General features: G+C 39.5%; 1 protein-coding gene across 4 annotated transcripts in view; it reads left to right on the forward strand.

The window, feature by feature from the left end:
* LOC118656789 (leucyl and cystinyl aminopeptidase) overlaps positions 1-16,988 on the forward strand; it is a 96,751-nt gene that overhangs the window by 70,961 nt on the left and 8,802 nt on the right. For all 4 annotated transcript variants that reach the window (XM_036310437.1, XM_036310436.1, XM_036310435.1 and 1 more), the window contains 6 exons: positions 2,488-2,671; positions 3,807-3,963; positions 11,601-11,785; positions 13,264-13,425; positions 15,732-15,872; positions 16,518-16,599. In XM_036310437.1, coding sequence (XP_036166330.1) covers positions 2,488-2,671; positions 3,807-3,963; positions 11,601-11,785; positions 13,264-13,425; positions 15,732-15,872; positions 16,518-16,599 — 911 coding nt within the window. The remainder of the gene's footprint in view (positions 1-2,487; positions 2,672-3,806; positions 3,964-11,600; positions 11,786-13,263; positions 13,426-15,731; positions 15,873-16,517; positions 16,600-16,988) is intronic.

The raw sequence follows: 16,988 nt of genomic DNA on the forward strand, positions 1-16,988 counted from the left end.
AAAATATATTTTTATTTCAGAGAGGTAGGGAGAGGGAGAGAGATAGAAACATCAATGATGAGAGAGAATTATTGATTGGCTGCCTCCTGCACACACCCTTCCCCCCCGCCAGACCCCACCCGTGCACAAATTGGTGCACTGGGCCTCTAGTATTCTAATAAATAGTAAACCTTAAGGCGCTTAGAAGTATACCCTCAACTGTTATATTAAAACTAGAGGCCCGGTGCACAAAAATTTGTGCACTCGGGGGAAGGGGGGCTCCCTCAGACCAGCCTGTGCCCTTTCGCAGTCTGGGACCCCTCGGGAGATAATGACCTGCTGGCTTAGGCCTGTTCCCGGGTGGCAGAGGGTAGGCCCAATCCCTAGGTGCAGCTCCTGGTCGGGCTGAGAGCAGGCCCGATTGGGGAGTTGGGGCGCCTTCCCCTGTCATGCACAGAGCAGGGCAGATTGGGAGGTTGCGATGCCACCCTCAGTCACGCTCAGGGTAGGGCCGATTGGGGGGTTGGGGCACCGCCCCCTGTCACACTCAAGGCAGGGTCAATGGGGAGGTTGCGGCGCCACCCCCTGTCATGCACAGAGCAGGGCCAATCAGGTGGTTGGGGCACCGCCACTCTCATACTCAGGGCAGGGCCAATGGGGAGGTTATGGCTCTACCCCGTCACACACAGAGAAGGGCCCGTGGGGGGGTAGGGGGGGTTGGGGCCCCGCCCCCTGTCACACACAGAGCTGCAGAGCGATCAGAGGGTTTGGGCGCTGGCCCCTGTCACGCTGATCCCGGTGCTGGGAGGCATATTACCCTTTTACTATATAGGGTAGAGGCCTGGTGCATGGGTGGGTGCCGGCTGGTTTGCCCTGAAGGGTGTCCTGGATCAGGGTGGGGGTCCCCACTGGGGTGCCTGGCCAGCCTGGGTGAAGGGATGATGGCTGTTTGCAGCTGGTCACACACCCTTCAGGGTGGGGGTCCCCACTGGGGTGCCTGGCCAGTCTGGCTGAGGAGCTGAGGGCTGTTTTTAGGCTGGGACTGAAGCTCCCAACCGCTCCTTTTTTTCTTTTTTTTTTATTTTATTCTGGGCCAGCTTTAGCTCTGCGGCCTCGGCTGCTGAAAACAGATTTCTGGCCTTTGTTTACCGTCTGTATTTGATACAATGTTGCGGTCTGGCTGGCTGAAGCCCCGCTGAGTAAAGCAGGTTTCTGGGGTTTTATTAGCTTCTATATTCGCAACATAGTTGCTTAGACTTGCAGCTGAGAGGCCGGCAAGTCAGGCGGGGAACGTTGGAGTTCTCCGTCACTGAAGCAAGCAAGCCTCCCTGTTCGCATCAGCTGCCTGGCTGCCGGCTGCCATCTTGGCTGCCAGTTAATTTGCATATCTCGGCCCTACTCTGTGAGTGACAGGGGATTAGCCAATGGGAAGGGTAGCGGTCGTACACCAATTACCATGTTTCTCTTTTATTAGTGTAGATAATGTCCTTTTTGCAAATCATGTCTTTTTTTAAACAAGTGATATTGAAGGACATTTCTTGATTAGTATTTTTAAGGACTTTAAAATTTATTACATATATTTTGTAGTTAGCTTTTGTAGTAATACATTTTTGTAGTCATATAGTTTGTTCCTCCCTATTAATTATAAACTAATTGAAATCATTCCACATTAATTTCTAACAATTCTGTCAACATTTATGTATGTAATGGTTTGGACCAAAAAAATTCAAATCACTTTTCTATTATTTTCACTCAGTTATTTTTTATTTGTGCGTGTTGAGACATTAATCCTTTCCTAAAGTTTATTTTGCTAGATTTGAATTACGTGACTTTTTTAAATGGCTTTATTTGTTCTTCCTTTGCTAACATAAAGACAAAGGCTGCAATGGAACACATTTTATGTAGTTTTCTCATGATCTCCCCCTGCTGCCCCACCCCACACACATTTTCCCTTTCTCCCTGCTTCTCTCCTTTAGCCACAATGAACTTGGGAGCCAGTTCAGTGCATGGACACCATGTATACTTTCTCTCTAGGTCTTGAACACTCTTTACCTAGCTAACATCTATATATCTTGAAGTCTCAACTAACAGTCATTTCTTCCAGGAAATCTCCTAACTTCCCTAGGGAATGAAGCATTTCTTCTATGTACTTCCATAGAATATCATATTTTCTTTTTCCATCAATAACATTTATATGAATTCTACCTACCTGGTTACAGTAAACTATAAGATCTATGCGAGAAGAGATATAAGTACCTTGTTCACCATTAAATAAATACCAGTAATTATTAAATGAGTGAGTGGTAATCTTTGTTAATGTGAAAATAACAGCATTAAAAAGCTGTTTCTTAGTAGGATAATTAAACATAAAAATATACCATATTAACTTTGAAACAAAGCATTTGTTTAATTTTTTTCTTACCCTATTACCCTTCTCTCTCTCTCTCTCTCTCTCTCTCTCTCTCTCTCTCTCTCTCTCTCTCTCTCATTTTTTTTAATCTGTATTAGATGTCATCAATCTTACAGAAGAAGTACAGTGGATCAAAGTCAATACAAACATGACTGGCTATTATATTGTACATTATGCAGATGATGATTGGGATGCACTAATCAACCAGTTGAAAATAAATCCTTATGTCCTGAGTGACAAAGACCGAGCCAACCTCATCAACAACATCTTTGAACTTGCAGGGTAGAGTATTTTTGGTTTTATTTTGTTTGTTTGTTTTTTAAACAAGTGATATTGAGAAAAAGAACATTTTAGAAAAAAAGTTCAAAAGAACTAGCATGTATCATGTATTGCCTGTTAGGTATACGTCATTTTGGAGGAACTGGAAAATGTCAGGCATAGTCCTTGCCTTGAGGGACTTTATAATCTATAGTGAAAAATTAGCTACAAATATTGAACAGTTAAGTAACAAGATTTACATAACATTTCAAGTATATAGATGCCAGCAAGCACGACCCATATTGCTGAATAAGTTGATGTAGTTCAGGCTTTGTTTTACTTATTGATAGAATTCTTTTCAAGCAGCACTTGGTTTGTGTGATGCTTAGTGCTTACTCACTAGTTTGAGGGGCAGTTCTTATATCTGGAGCTTCCTTATTTATGTACCACTTGCCTCCTCCATCACCTCGTGTGCTACTGGAATCCCAAAGCCAAGAATGGCAGAGACCTTGTGTATAGAGAATCTTCAGAATAGGAAGATTACCAATTTAGGTTTTTAATGGATCTAGAAACACAAGGAATATTAAAAAATGTTCCTTCTGACTGCTCTTGACCTTCCTATTTTGGTTCTTTTTTTTTTTTTTAATGAAATGACATTATATTATCTCAGCCATCATTGTTATGATTTCTATAAAATGGTTGATTTTAAGGATGTACTCAGCATAAATTAATAGTGGACCTCACTTTAACAAGTTTGACAAATAAATTCCAATATAAATAATTTTCTTTCTTTTTTAAATTCTCCTTATGCCACCTGTTCTCACCTGGTAAATATAAGAAATTTAAAAAACAAATAAAATTAGTACTTTGAATCATTTCTCATCTAAGATGTCGTAATTCCTGAGTTAGCAATTTACAGGTGACATGGAATAAAAACGGAGCAATTGTTTATCATTTTTTTCTGAAATGTGTCTTTAACCCTGGGTCACACACATGAACTTAATCAAAGGTAATCATATTTAGTCTAACTTTACAGAATGACACTCTAAGCTTAAATTTTAGGTCTTCAAGACACCATCTGACCATAAAACTTCTCAGCATGCATACAATTCATCTGCCTTTCTCAGCATGTTTACTTTTTCTGTTCTTTACCCTTTAGGCTAGGCAAAGTGCCTCTTCAGAAGGCCTTTGATTTGATTGGTTATCTTGGAAATGAGACCCATACTGCACCCATCACTGAAACCCTGTTTCAGACAGGCCTCATCTATAACCTCCTTGAAAAACTAGGATATATGGATCTGGCCTCAAGACTGGTGGTGAGTCTGCCTTTTTTGCCAGCTTCTCTTTGTTAATTGCTTTTAATGTGGTTATTCAGTAATAGGCTTTAAAGGGAATGAAATTCCATTTTCTTCACTTTCCAATAAATCTTTATTTTTAATCAAAATATCATTGCTTACCATGAAGAGTTGATAAAGGCTTAGCATGATGTGGTCTTGTTTGAATATCAACATATAGATTTCTCATACTGCTATCACATGAAAAGAAACTTTTTCTTTTCAAATTTTTATATAGTAAATGCTTTAAATGGACCCTTTTGAAAAGGAGTGCTTCCATTAATATCCTAGTAGTCAATATTAAATGGCAGTCATGTTTGTATTGGGATTATTGTTTAGGAGCCCTTCTAATACCTGTCTTATGGATGAGGATGCTGGTATTTCTCTGCAAAGCAGTAAGGGAGTCTTGGTATTGGAATCTGTTTTACCTTTTTTAAAAAAAACAGTTGCCTGATCTTAACAGTCGTTATTTTAGACACTTTCAGTGTTAAACTGTTGGCTGAGTCTTTAAAAGCTTGGAAGGGAGTGATGCATCCTTTGTTTTATCCACTTCTCTAAATCAGCACATTCTGACCACAGGGTTTGCTTTGTAAACTAGTCAGGTTTTCCAGGGACCAAGTAAAAGGCAGCTTTCAGAAAAAGGAAGAAAGTATTGGACCAGGAATTAGATTAAGTCTTTTAGGGTTTTGGTGTCTTCACTGGTAAAAGGAAGGGATTGGATTAAATCTTTTTTTAAAAAAACAATCTTCTTTCTGCCACTTTTACTGATCTACTGTGTACCCCTTATGATGAGTTCTTATCACAGGGATGATTCTCATTGGGGGAAGGGAATGTAGGGCAGGTGGGCCATATGGAGCTTGAAAAACACCGTCCCTCACAAGTTAATGATCTGACTCCAAAGGAACCAGCCCCAGCTCTACCCATAAGTGAGATTCTTAAGTTAGATGATTTCTGAGGTTTCTTCTAATTGATAGATTTTTATCATTCTCCAATTTCATAAGGCTTTAACTGCCAGCCTTAATAAAAACCAGCTCCTGGAATGTGCCCCAGCCCATAGTGGCATTCAGTAAATGTGGAATGAATAAATGAGCGAGACACTCCAGAAACAAGTCCATGTCAGTGTTTATTATATTCTGTACACCATGCTTAGTGCTTAGTGCTGATTACCTTGTTTGATCCTCACACAATGCCAAATGGATATTTCTACCTTCATGAGATAAATGAGGAGACTAAATAACTTTGCCAAAGTCACTTACCCAGTCAATTATAAAGCTGAGATTCTAACCCACATTGGTTTTACTTCAGAACCTCTTCTTTGCCTTATGTTGCTATATTTTAAACTAATTTGTATTCTAACAATGTCATCTTTCCAATGATACCTTTTTGTTGGGAAATATCAAAGCTTTTTCTTTTTTGCTATCATTCTCTTTTAGACTCAGATTTTAAATTAAAACAGATTGAAAAGCTTGGAGACCATGTGCTTAAGGTTTAAAATTACAGACCCACATCTAGTTACTTCCTTGAAAATGAAATTGTCCACTTACTATATGAGATTTCTTTTATACCTAAAATGTTAGTAACAGTATTTTTTATAGTACTGATGTACATTTCCAAGAAGTATACAGCTAACTCATTGGTCTCTTTGGGGCAAAGTTATAATCTGACACAGACTTGCTACTATTAGTTTATTAAAGAAATTGGCCATTTGTTAGCCAGTTCAGCTACTGTAGATGGACATTTGGGTTGTTTGGAGTGTGGAGCTATTATAAACAGTGTTGCTACAAATATTCTTATACATGTCTTTGATGAGTTTCTATGGGGTATGTGTCTGGAAAATGGAATTGCTGAATCAAAACATATGCATGGTTAATGCTGTACTACCAAATCATTTTTCAGAGTTACACCAATTTAACACTCCATCAGCAGTGTATGAGAATTCAAGGTCTATTTTGGATCTATTATTTGTCAACACTTATATTAATAGTAACCTTTTTCTTTTAGCCATTTGGATGGGTGCACTATAGTATTGTAATTTTTGCTTTAATTTATATTTCCCTAAGTCAGCGGTTCTCAACCTGTGGGTCGAATGACCCTTTCACAGGGGTCGCCTAAGACCATTGGAAAACACATATATAATTACATATTGTTTTTGTGATTGATCACTATGCTTTAATTATGTTCAGTTGGTAACAATGAAATTGGGGGTGACCACAACATGAGGAATTGTATTAAAGGGTCGTGGCATTAGGAAGGTTGAGAACCACTGCCCTAAGTGAAGATGAATTTCTTTTGATATGTTAATTGACCATTGGGCGTTCTCTCTCTTTTTTTTAAATTGAATTTTAGAGAGAGGAAGGGAAAGAGAGAGAAACATAGATGTGAGAGAGAAACATTGATCAATTGTCTCCCGCACCCACTCCGACCAGGAGTCGAACCTGCAACCCGGGTATGTGCCCTGACTGGGAATCAAGCCCATCACCTTCTGGTGTACGGAACGATGCTCCAACCAACTAAGCCACCCGGCCAGGGCTGGATATTCTCTCTTGTACCCAAGTCTTTCATTTGTTTTTCTATTGGATTGTCTGCCTTTTTCTTATTGATATGCAAGATTTCTTTTTTTTTTTAAGACTTCTTCATATATTCTATTTATGAGTCCTTTGTTTATCATGTATATTTGCAAATATCCTCTAAATAGCTTCTCCTACTCTGGCTTGCTTTTTCACTTTCTTTCTTTTTTTAAAAAAATATATATTTTATTGATTTTTTACAGAGAGGAAGGGAGAGAGATAGTTGGAAACATCGATGAGAGAGAAACATCGATCAGCTGCCTCCTGCACATCTCCTACCGGGGATATGCCCGCAACCCAGGCACATGCCCCCGACCGGAATCGAACCTGGGACCCTTCAGGCCGCAGGCCGACGCTCTATCCACTGAGCCAAACCGGCTTTGGCCTTTTTCACTTTCTTAATGATTTTTTTAATTAACATAAATTCTTAATTTTAAGGTATGAAATCTGCCTAGTCCAATAAATTCTCCTAAGTTTTTCTCTGAAAACTTTTTTTTACCTTTTATATTTAGATTTATGATCTATTTGGAATTGATTTTTGTATATGGTGTGAGGTAAACATAAATATTACTTTCTTTTCAATATGGATATCTAAGTGATCCAGCACCAGTGTACTTCATTGTATACATTTTTTATTATAGAATTTCTATAACTACTTTGGGATTATTAGTGCCATATCAAATCAACACTATTTGGGGTAATATATTAGTTTCCTAGGGCCATCGTAATAAATTATTACAAACTGGGTGTCTTAAAACAACAGAACTTTATTTTCTCACAGTTCTGGAAGCCTTAAATCAGAGTGTTATTAGGGTAAGTTTGGTTTCTTCTGGGGGAGAATCTATTCCATGTGTCTCTCTCAGCTTCAGGGGCTTGCTAGCAATCCTTGGCATTCCTTAGGTTGTAATTGCATTACTACAATCTCTGCCTCTGTCTTCACATGGCATGCTTCCTGTGTTTCTTTGTCTGAATTTCTTCTTGCAAGGGCACCCATCATTGGGTTTGGGCCCACTATAATCGAGTATGACCTCCTCTTAGTTTATTTACATCTGCAAAAATCCTGATCCCAAATAAGGCCACAGTCACAGGTTCCAGTCAGACATGACTTTTGGGGGCATACTGTTCAACCCAGTATAGGTAGCCGCATTAGTATTTGTTACTCACTTCTTTTCAGTATTAAAGAACAGTGTTGGTACTGAATGTACTCTAAGAGAAGGTGGAATATCTATCTACTCTGAAGCTGCCCAGAAGCTACTCTTCCTCTGCCTCTCTCCTTAACTGTTGAGGCCCAGTGTCAGGAAGCACTTGATAACTTACCTCAAGCTAGCCCTGTGCTGAGTGAGACTATAGATGCGAAACACAATTCAAGGAGTTAAGCCTTTTGAATATTTTCCTAATCAAGTAACTCCGCATCTTCATTCCTGATGATGACTTCCAGTGTGCTGGGCAGGTATGTGCTTATTAAGAACATACTTCAGAGTGGGGTCCAGAAGGTGAGGACAGGAGGCTGAGTATGTGTTTGGAAGACCACAGGCCCTTTTACTGATGGAGATTGCATACTATTGATGGTTAGTTAAAAGTTTAGCTTCAATTCATCCAGAGGGAGAAACTGTCTCCTTAAAATTCTTATTCAAATTTTAGGACATTCTTGTAGCATCAAAACTCTCAAAGTATGAAGTCTGACCCACTATAGTCGGAGATTGGAATGGCAGACATTTCTGAGTCTTTGCATCCAGTCTTCAGTAGTATTTATGATTAGGACTGGTGTCTAATTTTTATGTCATTGTCGCCAGAGCAGAATGTACATTTATTGGTCATTTTGTTGTATAGGCTGCACATACCTACGTAGCACATACCCATATATCACATTTTGTGATGTGTGCTGTGGTGTTGTGGTGTGTAGGGGCTGGAGGCACACTTGAATTGTGTTAGATTGTTCACATATGATGTTAACATCTGATCCTAGCTGTATTCCTGTCTCATCACTTATAAGTCTGTCATTCTTGTATGTATGAGGGATTGGTGGGATAACCTTTTGCAATTGAGGCTGACACTTCACTTTTAAGAAGCTCAGTTGACCCATGAAAGCACTCCCTGGGCATATCAGTGTAAAATTAAAGTAGTAAATCAAAATGTAATACATAGCATAAGTGCCAGCATCTATCCCTGTTTTATTTTTTAAATCATTTTATGTTGTTGTTGTATTTTATTACATATCCAATGTTTGTAATTTGTATAACCCTACTTAAGTGTCAGAGGAGAAAAATATTCAAAAGGTTTAACTCCTTAAATTGTGCGTAGTATCTACATTCCCTCTCCCCATTTGCCATTTTCATTTTATGCAATCAGAGGATGGGATTCTAATGTTTAATGAGTTTAAATTTCAAAAATTAATTTAGAACCATGGAAAAAATAGTTTTAATTTTATTTGTAGAAGGCAAAGGTAATTCAAAGCACTTGTTATGGCTTGTTAATACTAAAAATATAACCTGAAATTTTCTAAAAAAGAATTAATTCTTTTTTAAAAGGAAATATTTTACTCTATTATGTTATCATTTGAAATATATTTCAAATCAACTATTTGGTAATTCCTCTTGGTGAACAGGGAATAACTAGTAAAATTTCGTCATGTAATTCCGATGGAGTAACTGCTCAGGAATTAGCCTATTCAAGGTTCATGCTCCTCTTGCCTCGAGTCCTTTCCAACAACATTTTTTTTGTACTAGCTTCTTTATGTTTTAGTTAATTCTCAAGGAGCATTGGCATTTTTCTCTACTGACTTTTTTTTTTAATATATTTTATTGATTTTTTACAGAGAGGGAGAGAGATAGAGAGATGAGAGAGAAACATCGATCAGCTGCCTCCTGCACATCTCCTACTGGGGATGTGCCCACAACCCAGGTACATGCCCTTGACCGAAATCGAACCTGGGACCCTTCAGTCCACAGGCCGACGCTCTAGCCACTGAGCCAAACCGGTTTCGGCTACTGAACTTTTTTTTAATGTTTTTTATTTCAGAGAGAGGAAGAGAGAGGGGGAGAGAGATAGAAACATCAATGATGAGAGAGAATCATTGAAGGGCGGCCTCCTGCACGTGCCCTACTGGGATTGAGCCTGTGACCCGAGCATGTGACCTGATAGGGAATTGAACCGTGACCTCCTGGTTCATGGGTCAATGCTCAACCACTGAGCCACACCAGCCAGGCTCCACTGAACTCTTTAAAATAGTATTTCAAGCATGTGACTTTTTTTCTTTCTCATCCCTTCTTTGTTTTTATTTGACAGTTATGAGTAGCTTAAGTCTTTTTTGCTTCAGTCACTTGGGATGGTTTTCTTTTTTGCTTCAGTCACTTGGGATGGTTTTCTGTTGTGATGCTGTTGAGGTCAGGCCAGTGAAGACAGCATATACCAAAGTGGTCATGTGTATCCAGGAGGGTCTGCATCGCTTTTATGTTTCCGCTTCACATCCTCCCAATGACTCACAAGCTTACTCAGACATTCCACAAGGTGTCTGTTCTCCTGTTTATTACTTTGAAGCAAGCAAACAATAGCAAGTTATCATGTCATCACAAACTTTGAGTCCTCCTTGCACGGATTCTTGATTCCATTCTCATAGTTCCACAAGAGATTTATTCAGAGGTCTTCTGAGAAAATAGCCTCGCAGTTTACAAGTCTCTGCCTCGGATTCATTTTAAGTATTGACAGTGGTACTCTGTAAGAATATAATGCTCTATGGAGAACTTGAACTACTTTTCTGGGGTTGAGTTTTTGTATGTGGTCATCTGTGGTACTTGACTACTTGAGATGAGACGTGATAAGGGTGATGCTGTTAAAGAAGAACCTGTGGAAAGAAGAACTGCCCTTGCCCGAGACCCTGCGGGCAGGATGTGGCTGTAAATTTTTTTATTTTGTTTCTTCTTATTTACAGCCATGAGGTTTTCTAAAAAATACCTCTAAGCATTTTATATTAAAATTTGTGTTCCTTTTAGTAGCATTCATGCATGCATATTTTATATGATGATTTTTTAAAAACCCGTGTGTCCTCACCCCTCCCCATGTACCACAGCTAGCAACATTGAAATATTTCCATATACTGTGAACAGCTTTTACACTTTTGTTGTGGGAGAGATGAAAAAGAAATAGCTATATTGATTTCTTAATACCATAAGTATACATTTAAGAATGACATTTTATTCAGAAGAAACTATTAACAGTGGACTGAAATAGTGGATAGTATTACTGAATAACTGAATTTCTTTCAGAGTGATAATAGAGAATGTTCTTATTTCTGGGAGTTGCATGCTAAAGTATTTATAAATGAAATATCATGATATCTGTAACTTACTCTCATGGTTCAGCTAAAACCATAAAAATATATATGTATGTGTGTGTGTTACATGCACATAGAAACAAAGCAAATGTAAGAGTATTAGAAAACAGTGAATCTAGCATATGGGTGTTTATTGTACTATTCTTGTAGCTTTTCTGTAGGTTCAGAATTTTTTTATAAATATTGGGAGAGAAAATAACAATAAACAACTATACTTTCCTACAGTACTCATTTTCTCACTAATTAGATTAATTTGTTACAGCATCAATATTTGAAGTATTTATTTAATATTAGATTTAGAAACATTTAAACAGTAAAGAACTATATTTTTCTCTCACACTGCTTTTTATATTTATGAATTCTAAAGTCACGAGGCCAGGAAGTTCCAACTTCCTTCTTGCAGTTGGTACTTTGGGTCAGGAAAATAACTTCTTGCTGAGTATACACTGGAGAAAGGTTCCTTACTGCAGAGAAGCCATCAATTCTTTCTGTGTCATGTCATTAAAAGTCCCTGTTGGCTATAGCAGCCTTTTGTATAAACTGTGTCATTGAATGGTTCATCTCAGCTATTTGTGGGCAGTTGATATTTAATAAGTAATATCTCTGTCCCTCTCCCTCTTTTTCTTCTTGGGTAAATGTTGGGAAAAAGAGATCTAGTTGTCCTGATTTTCCTGGTCGTCCTAATTATTATTATTCCATTGTAATCTATTTTGTCTCTCTAGGCCAGGGTATCTAAATTGCTTCAAAGCCAAATTCAACAGCAAAATTGGACTGATGATGGCTCTCCATCTGCTCGAGAGTTGCGGTCAGCCTTGCTAGAATTTGCCTGCGTCCACAACCTAGAGAACTGCAGCACTACTGCCTTGAAGCTGTTTGACGAGTGGGTTGCATCCAATGGAACTCTAAGGTGAGCTGTGCTTTTACTCAGATGAACTCTCTTCCTCATCTTTACTTCACATCATGTACTAAAAGCAGGATCTTTTCATCCTGGGTCATACATGTTATAAAACTGAGTGTTAATGTGTGTGAACTCTAGGCACTTATGTTCTCAAATAAGACTTTTTTTTTTCTTGTGGCAAATTACATGTAACATAAAATTTCCTATCTTAACAAATTTTAAATGTACAAGTTGGTAGTATAAGCATATTCACCTCGTTGTGCAACAAATCTCCAGAACTTTATCTTGCAAAACCAAAACTTCTTACCCAAATAAGTCCCCGCCTTCCCTTTTCCCCAAGCCCCTGGAAACTACCGTTCTCCTTTCTATTTTATGAGTTTTTACTGCTCTAAATACCTCATTTATGTGAAATCATACAGTATTTGTTTTTCTGTGACTGGCTTGTTTCACTTAACATGTCCTCAGGCTTCATCCATGTTGTGGTATGTGTCAGAATTTTCTTCCTTTTTAAGGCTGAATAATCAATCCATTGTATGTATATACCACATTTTGCTTACCCATTCATTCACTAATAGACATTTGGGTTCCACCTTTTGGCTCTTACCAATAATGCTGCTATGAACATGGATGTACATATATGTTTTTGAAGCCCTGCTTTCAGTTATTTCAAATATATACCCAGAAGTAGGATTGCTGGATCATATGTTCGTTCTATTTTTAATATTTTGAGAAACTGACACACTATTTCCCATAGCAGCTACACCATTTTACATTCCCGCCAACAATGCACAAGGGTTCCTTCCAATTTCTCCACATCCTCACCAACACTTGTTATTTTCTGGGGTGTGTGTGTGTGTGTGTGTGTGTCTGTCTGTGTGTGTTTTATAGCAACCATCCTAATGGGTGTGAGGTGTCAAAGAGTCTCTTTTAATTTAGGAATAAAACATAGCAGGTGGAGTTAGCAATTAGTAAAAACAGTTTGATGATGATCGGTTCTCTCTAGGTTCCCTATTGGGCATTATGGAAAAAGATTCAAGCACCAGATAAAGAGATTTTAATAATGGCAGAAAACTATGTTCCCTCCCCTCTTCTCATCCCTCGCTCCATATTTCTACCATGGAACTTAACACACTGTATTGTAATGAATATATTTCTTGTTCTGTACTTTGTGATAGCCTGCGAGTTCCTAGAGGCAAAGACTGTGTCTCTTTCTTCCCCTCTCCATTATCCAGCCAGTCACCTGCTTGGTTCTTTGTGGATGCTCAGCAAATAGTTATTGTATTAAATTGAAGTCATATTTCTTCTAGTCCCACCAACTAGGAAAGTAGCAGCCACTAAATTAACTATTTTTTTCACTATTGGTTAGTTGTACAGTGAAGACTCTTTTGTACTGCTCTGCTCTGACCCCTAAAACATCACCACTAGTCATTTCCTTACCTTTGAATTTAGGATGTTTTTGTTCTCACATTTGAGTACCTCTCTTACAGCCTACCTACTGATGTCATGACTGCTGTGTTCAAAGTTGGAGCAAGGACTGAGAGCGGCTGGTCGTTCCTCTTAAGCAAGTACATCTCTATAGGCTCTGAAGCAGAGAAGAATAAAATACTTGAAGCTCTTGCCAGTTCAGAGGATGTACGGAAACTTTACTGGTATGAAACCAGCCAAGGAATAGACATGTAGAAACCAAAAGTATGAAAGCATTGTGCTGCACGGGTGGAGAGCTCATTTCCTTTGGGATCTCCCTTTTCCTCCTTTTACTCGCAGGCCAGACCTGACTTGGCCAATGGGGTAAGGAGCCCGCATGTGCTGGCTTTCAGCTCAGGAACTGGACCGATAGGCAGAGGTGCTTTGCCCAGAATCCCAGCACCCACCTACTTTCTGCTTAAACATGGCTTCGCCCCCTTGGCGTATTGTCTTCATTCCACAGTTAGTGCTTCATTCTCCTGGTCAAGGCATTGCTCTGTCCAAGCTGTCATTTTGAAAATGCAAACACTACAGAAAAAGGTATTATGTAAAAGCGTATAGGCTCTACTTTCATATGAACTTGTCAGACATTTCCTTTCTAATATTGACTGGACAAAACCTGGAAATGGGAGTTTCACAGGCGAAAGAAGGGCAGTGAGCAGGGCCTCCTGACCCAGGAGCCAGCAGTGGTGGGGCAGAGGAGCACCGGGATCCAAGGGAAATATGAAAGGAGCTTGAGGGTCAGCGCTGGGAAGGTCAGAGGGAGGCATTGATGTGTCACTGCTTCTCTTGTATAAATGTACTCAGATAAATCCTAAGAGTGTCCCAGAGATGTCATCAGCACCGGCCCACACCTACTTTCCAAAGGATGCGCTGTAAATAATTATTTTCCTTAACGTAGTAGCCAGCCTCTGATCCAAGCAAACAGAGAAAAGTTTGTTCTAAATTGGTAATAATTTTGTTTTAAACAAATAACACACTAATAAATTCCCATTATAAAGTATTTAAACAATATCTAAGAAAATGGAATAAAACATGAAAGTATCTCTCATATGATTCTCTCATATGATCCTTACTTCCATTCTTGTTCTGTCTGCTAACAGTGTCAATCCTGGTCTGTATATTTATATATCAACACTAGAGGCCCAGTGCACGATTAAATCGTGCGCAGTTAGAATCCCTAGGCCTAGCTGCAATCAGGGCCATGTCCGCCCCCCAGCATCGCTCCTCCATCTCCGTGGCCCCTGAACCTCCATGCTCACAGCCCCCCGCCCTGCGAGGCTCCTTGGCGTCAGCTGCCCCTGCCCTGCGACACTCCTTCACTGCGCAAAGCTCCATGATCACAATCCCTGCCCCGCCTCCACCGCCCTGTGACGCTCCTCCGCCTCAGCCACCCCCACCCCCCCCCCAACGCTCCTTCGCCTCACTGCCCTGCGAAGCTCCATGCTCACAGCCCCCTGCTCTGCGAGGCTCCTCAGCCTCCACAGCCCCGCTCCGCCACGCAGTGAGAGCCAGACCTGCCCTTTGGTCATTTGGGCCCACAGCTCCCACCCCCTCAGCTCCCTAGCCTGCTGTTTGGTCATCCGTCCGGTGGTGACGGCACCTGGCTTTTTATATAGATTAGGATAGTTTATACTGTCCCCAGTGTTTTGTGATGGTCCTTTCAGCCAGTGATCTTCTCTGAGATTTGCCATGTCAGTTCATGAAGCCTACTTCATTTGTTTGCATGGATGCATAGTATTCCATAGTAGGGCTCCATCACAGTTTGTTTAACCCATCACAGCTTGATGAGCACTTGGGTTTTCTTTCAATTAAAAGTATTGCTGCATTTTGGGGGGGAAATGTGTTTTCTCTATATACACAGATTTCATAGCGCAGTAGATGAGAAGTGCTTGTGTTCAGATGCCAGGCTGCAGTATTTACTAGCAGTGTAACTGGGGCAATTACATAACCTCGGTTTCTTACAGAGTGGGCATAGGTAATAATTACCTTTTTTCAAGTGTTGTTGTGTCAGCAATTTAAAACATTACCTGGTACATATGAAATATTAATAAATAACTATCAATATCAAGAGTATATTCTGAAATGTGTCTTCATTTTCATATTATTTAAACAGCCCAGTTTTTAAAGAGTAATAATATACCTTATATTAAAATTAATTTTTTTTATGTTAAGGTTTTTAATAGGACAAAAAAATCAGTCTTCAGAATTATAAATTCTACCAGGGTTTATTTCTCAAATGTCTTTACTATATCAAGAAGTATGTATTATTATGTCACAGTATATTGAAGTACTTATCTCATTGGTGAATTCCTTCTTCATTTTAAAAAAATGACAAGTTTTCAATCTATTGATCAATCTTAGACTAACCCAAAAGTGATATCCCTTGAATTGCTACAGAGCTTTAATTAGGAGACCAGCACTAATCTAAGTTCAGTCATCACTTCATCATGAATTGTTATTTTGGAAGCTAAATCTGTTCGCTTTTCAGGTTGATGAAAACTAGCCTCAGTGGAGATACCATCCGAACACAAAAGCTGTCATTTGTCATAAGAACAGTGGGCCGACATTTCCCTGGACACCTACTGGCATGGGATTTCGTCAAAGAGAACTGGAACAAGCTTGTACAGAAGTAAGTGTCTCAGAATTCCAGATCCTAGTGTTTCCAGTCTCTGCACTTGAAAACTATTCCCAATGTTGTATTGGTTCACAGGCCTTATGATTTGCTGTGAGAGGAAAATGCTTCAGTAACATTTAACCAAAACACTCAGAAATTTTCACATTTGTAAGCATAATTCCATAATGTGAATCACATTTGGGTATTAATCAAGCCTAGCCATGCCCGACTCCGGGTCACTTAGCTTAGCATGGGCACGGGCTAAATCAGAAGAGCAGTTTAGTTATGTGTGTTGAAAAATGCCTCTTCATTGCCAAGGGATCAGTTCAGAACTCACACCCAGGTAAACAGCACAGATAGGGTTTTTTTCTTTTAAAGCAATAATTACATTTCAGGATGTTTCCTATGATTTCAAATGGGTTAATAATTTATCTGGGTATTGCCAGCTCCTGCCTTTTGTGCCCACCTTTCCTTCCCACAGGCAGTAGTGCATGTAGGACTTCTCCCGACTTCTGGAGCTGCAGTTCCCAGCAGAGGGACGAGACTCTGCCTTGGCATACGTAGCTCTCAGGAAAGCATTTCCTTTGCACTCGGGAACTTAGCTTACCAACAGCTGCCTCACTTTTTGCTCTTTTTGCTCTTGTATTTGTGTTTCTGCAGGTTCCATCTGGGTTCCTATACCATACAAAGTATTGTTGCTGGATCAACTCACCTGTTTTCAACGAAGGCACATTTGTCGGAGGTTAGTTGTATAAAATGCTGCTAACGGAGATGGGGTATACCTTTCCTCTCAGGCTGCTCAGTTTAAGTCAGATGGTGGCTTTTCATGCCAATTCCTGTCCCTCCTCTGCCTTCATCAATGCTAATGATTCTGCATTGGGATTGCGTCTAAAGGGTGGATATACAGCAATGAGAAACAATTCCGGTGAGGAAAAACTCTGATTCCATTCTCAACAATATCCCCTTGTCTCCTTGACACAAATAATTTTGTAATTAAGACCAGTATATGCCAAGTTTCTAAGTGGTAATGAGATTGTTGTGAAGAATGCAACTTCAAGGGTAAAAGTTGGGCACCAAGCCTAACTTTGGACTTTATCTCACTATTACTTGGCTATTTTATTTTATATTTGA

Source organism: Myotis myotis, unplaced genomic scaffold, assembly GCF_014108235.1.
Source record: "Myotis myotis isolate mMyoMyo1 unplaced genomic scaffold, mMyoMyo1.p scaffold_m19_p_5, whole genome shotgun sequence".
NCBI lineage: Eukaryota > Metazoa > Chordata > Mammalia > Chiroptera > Vespertilionidae > Myotis > Myotis myotis.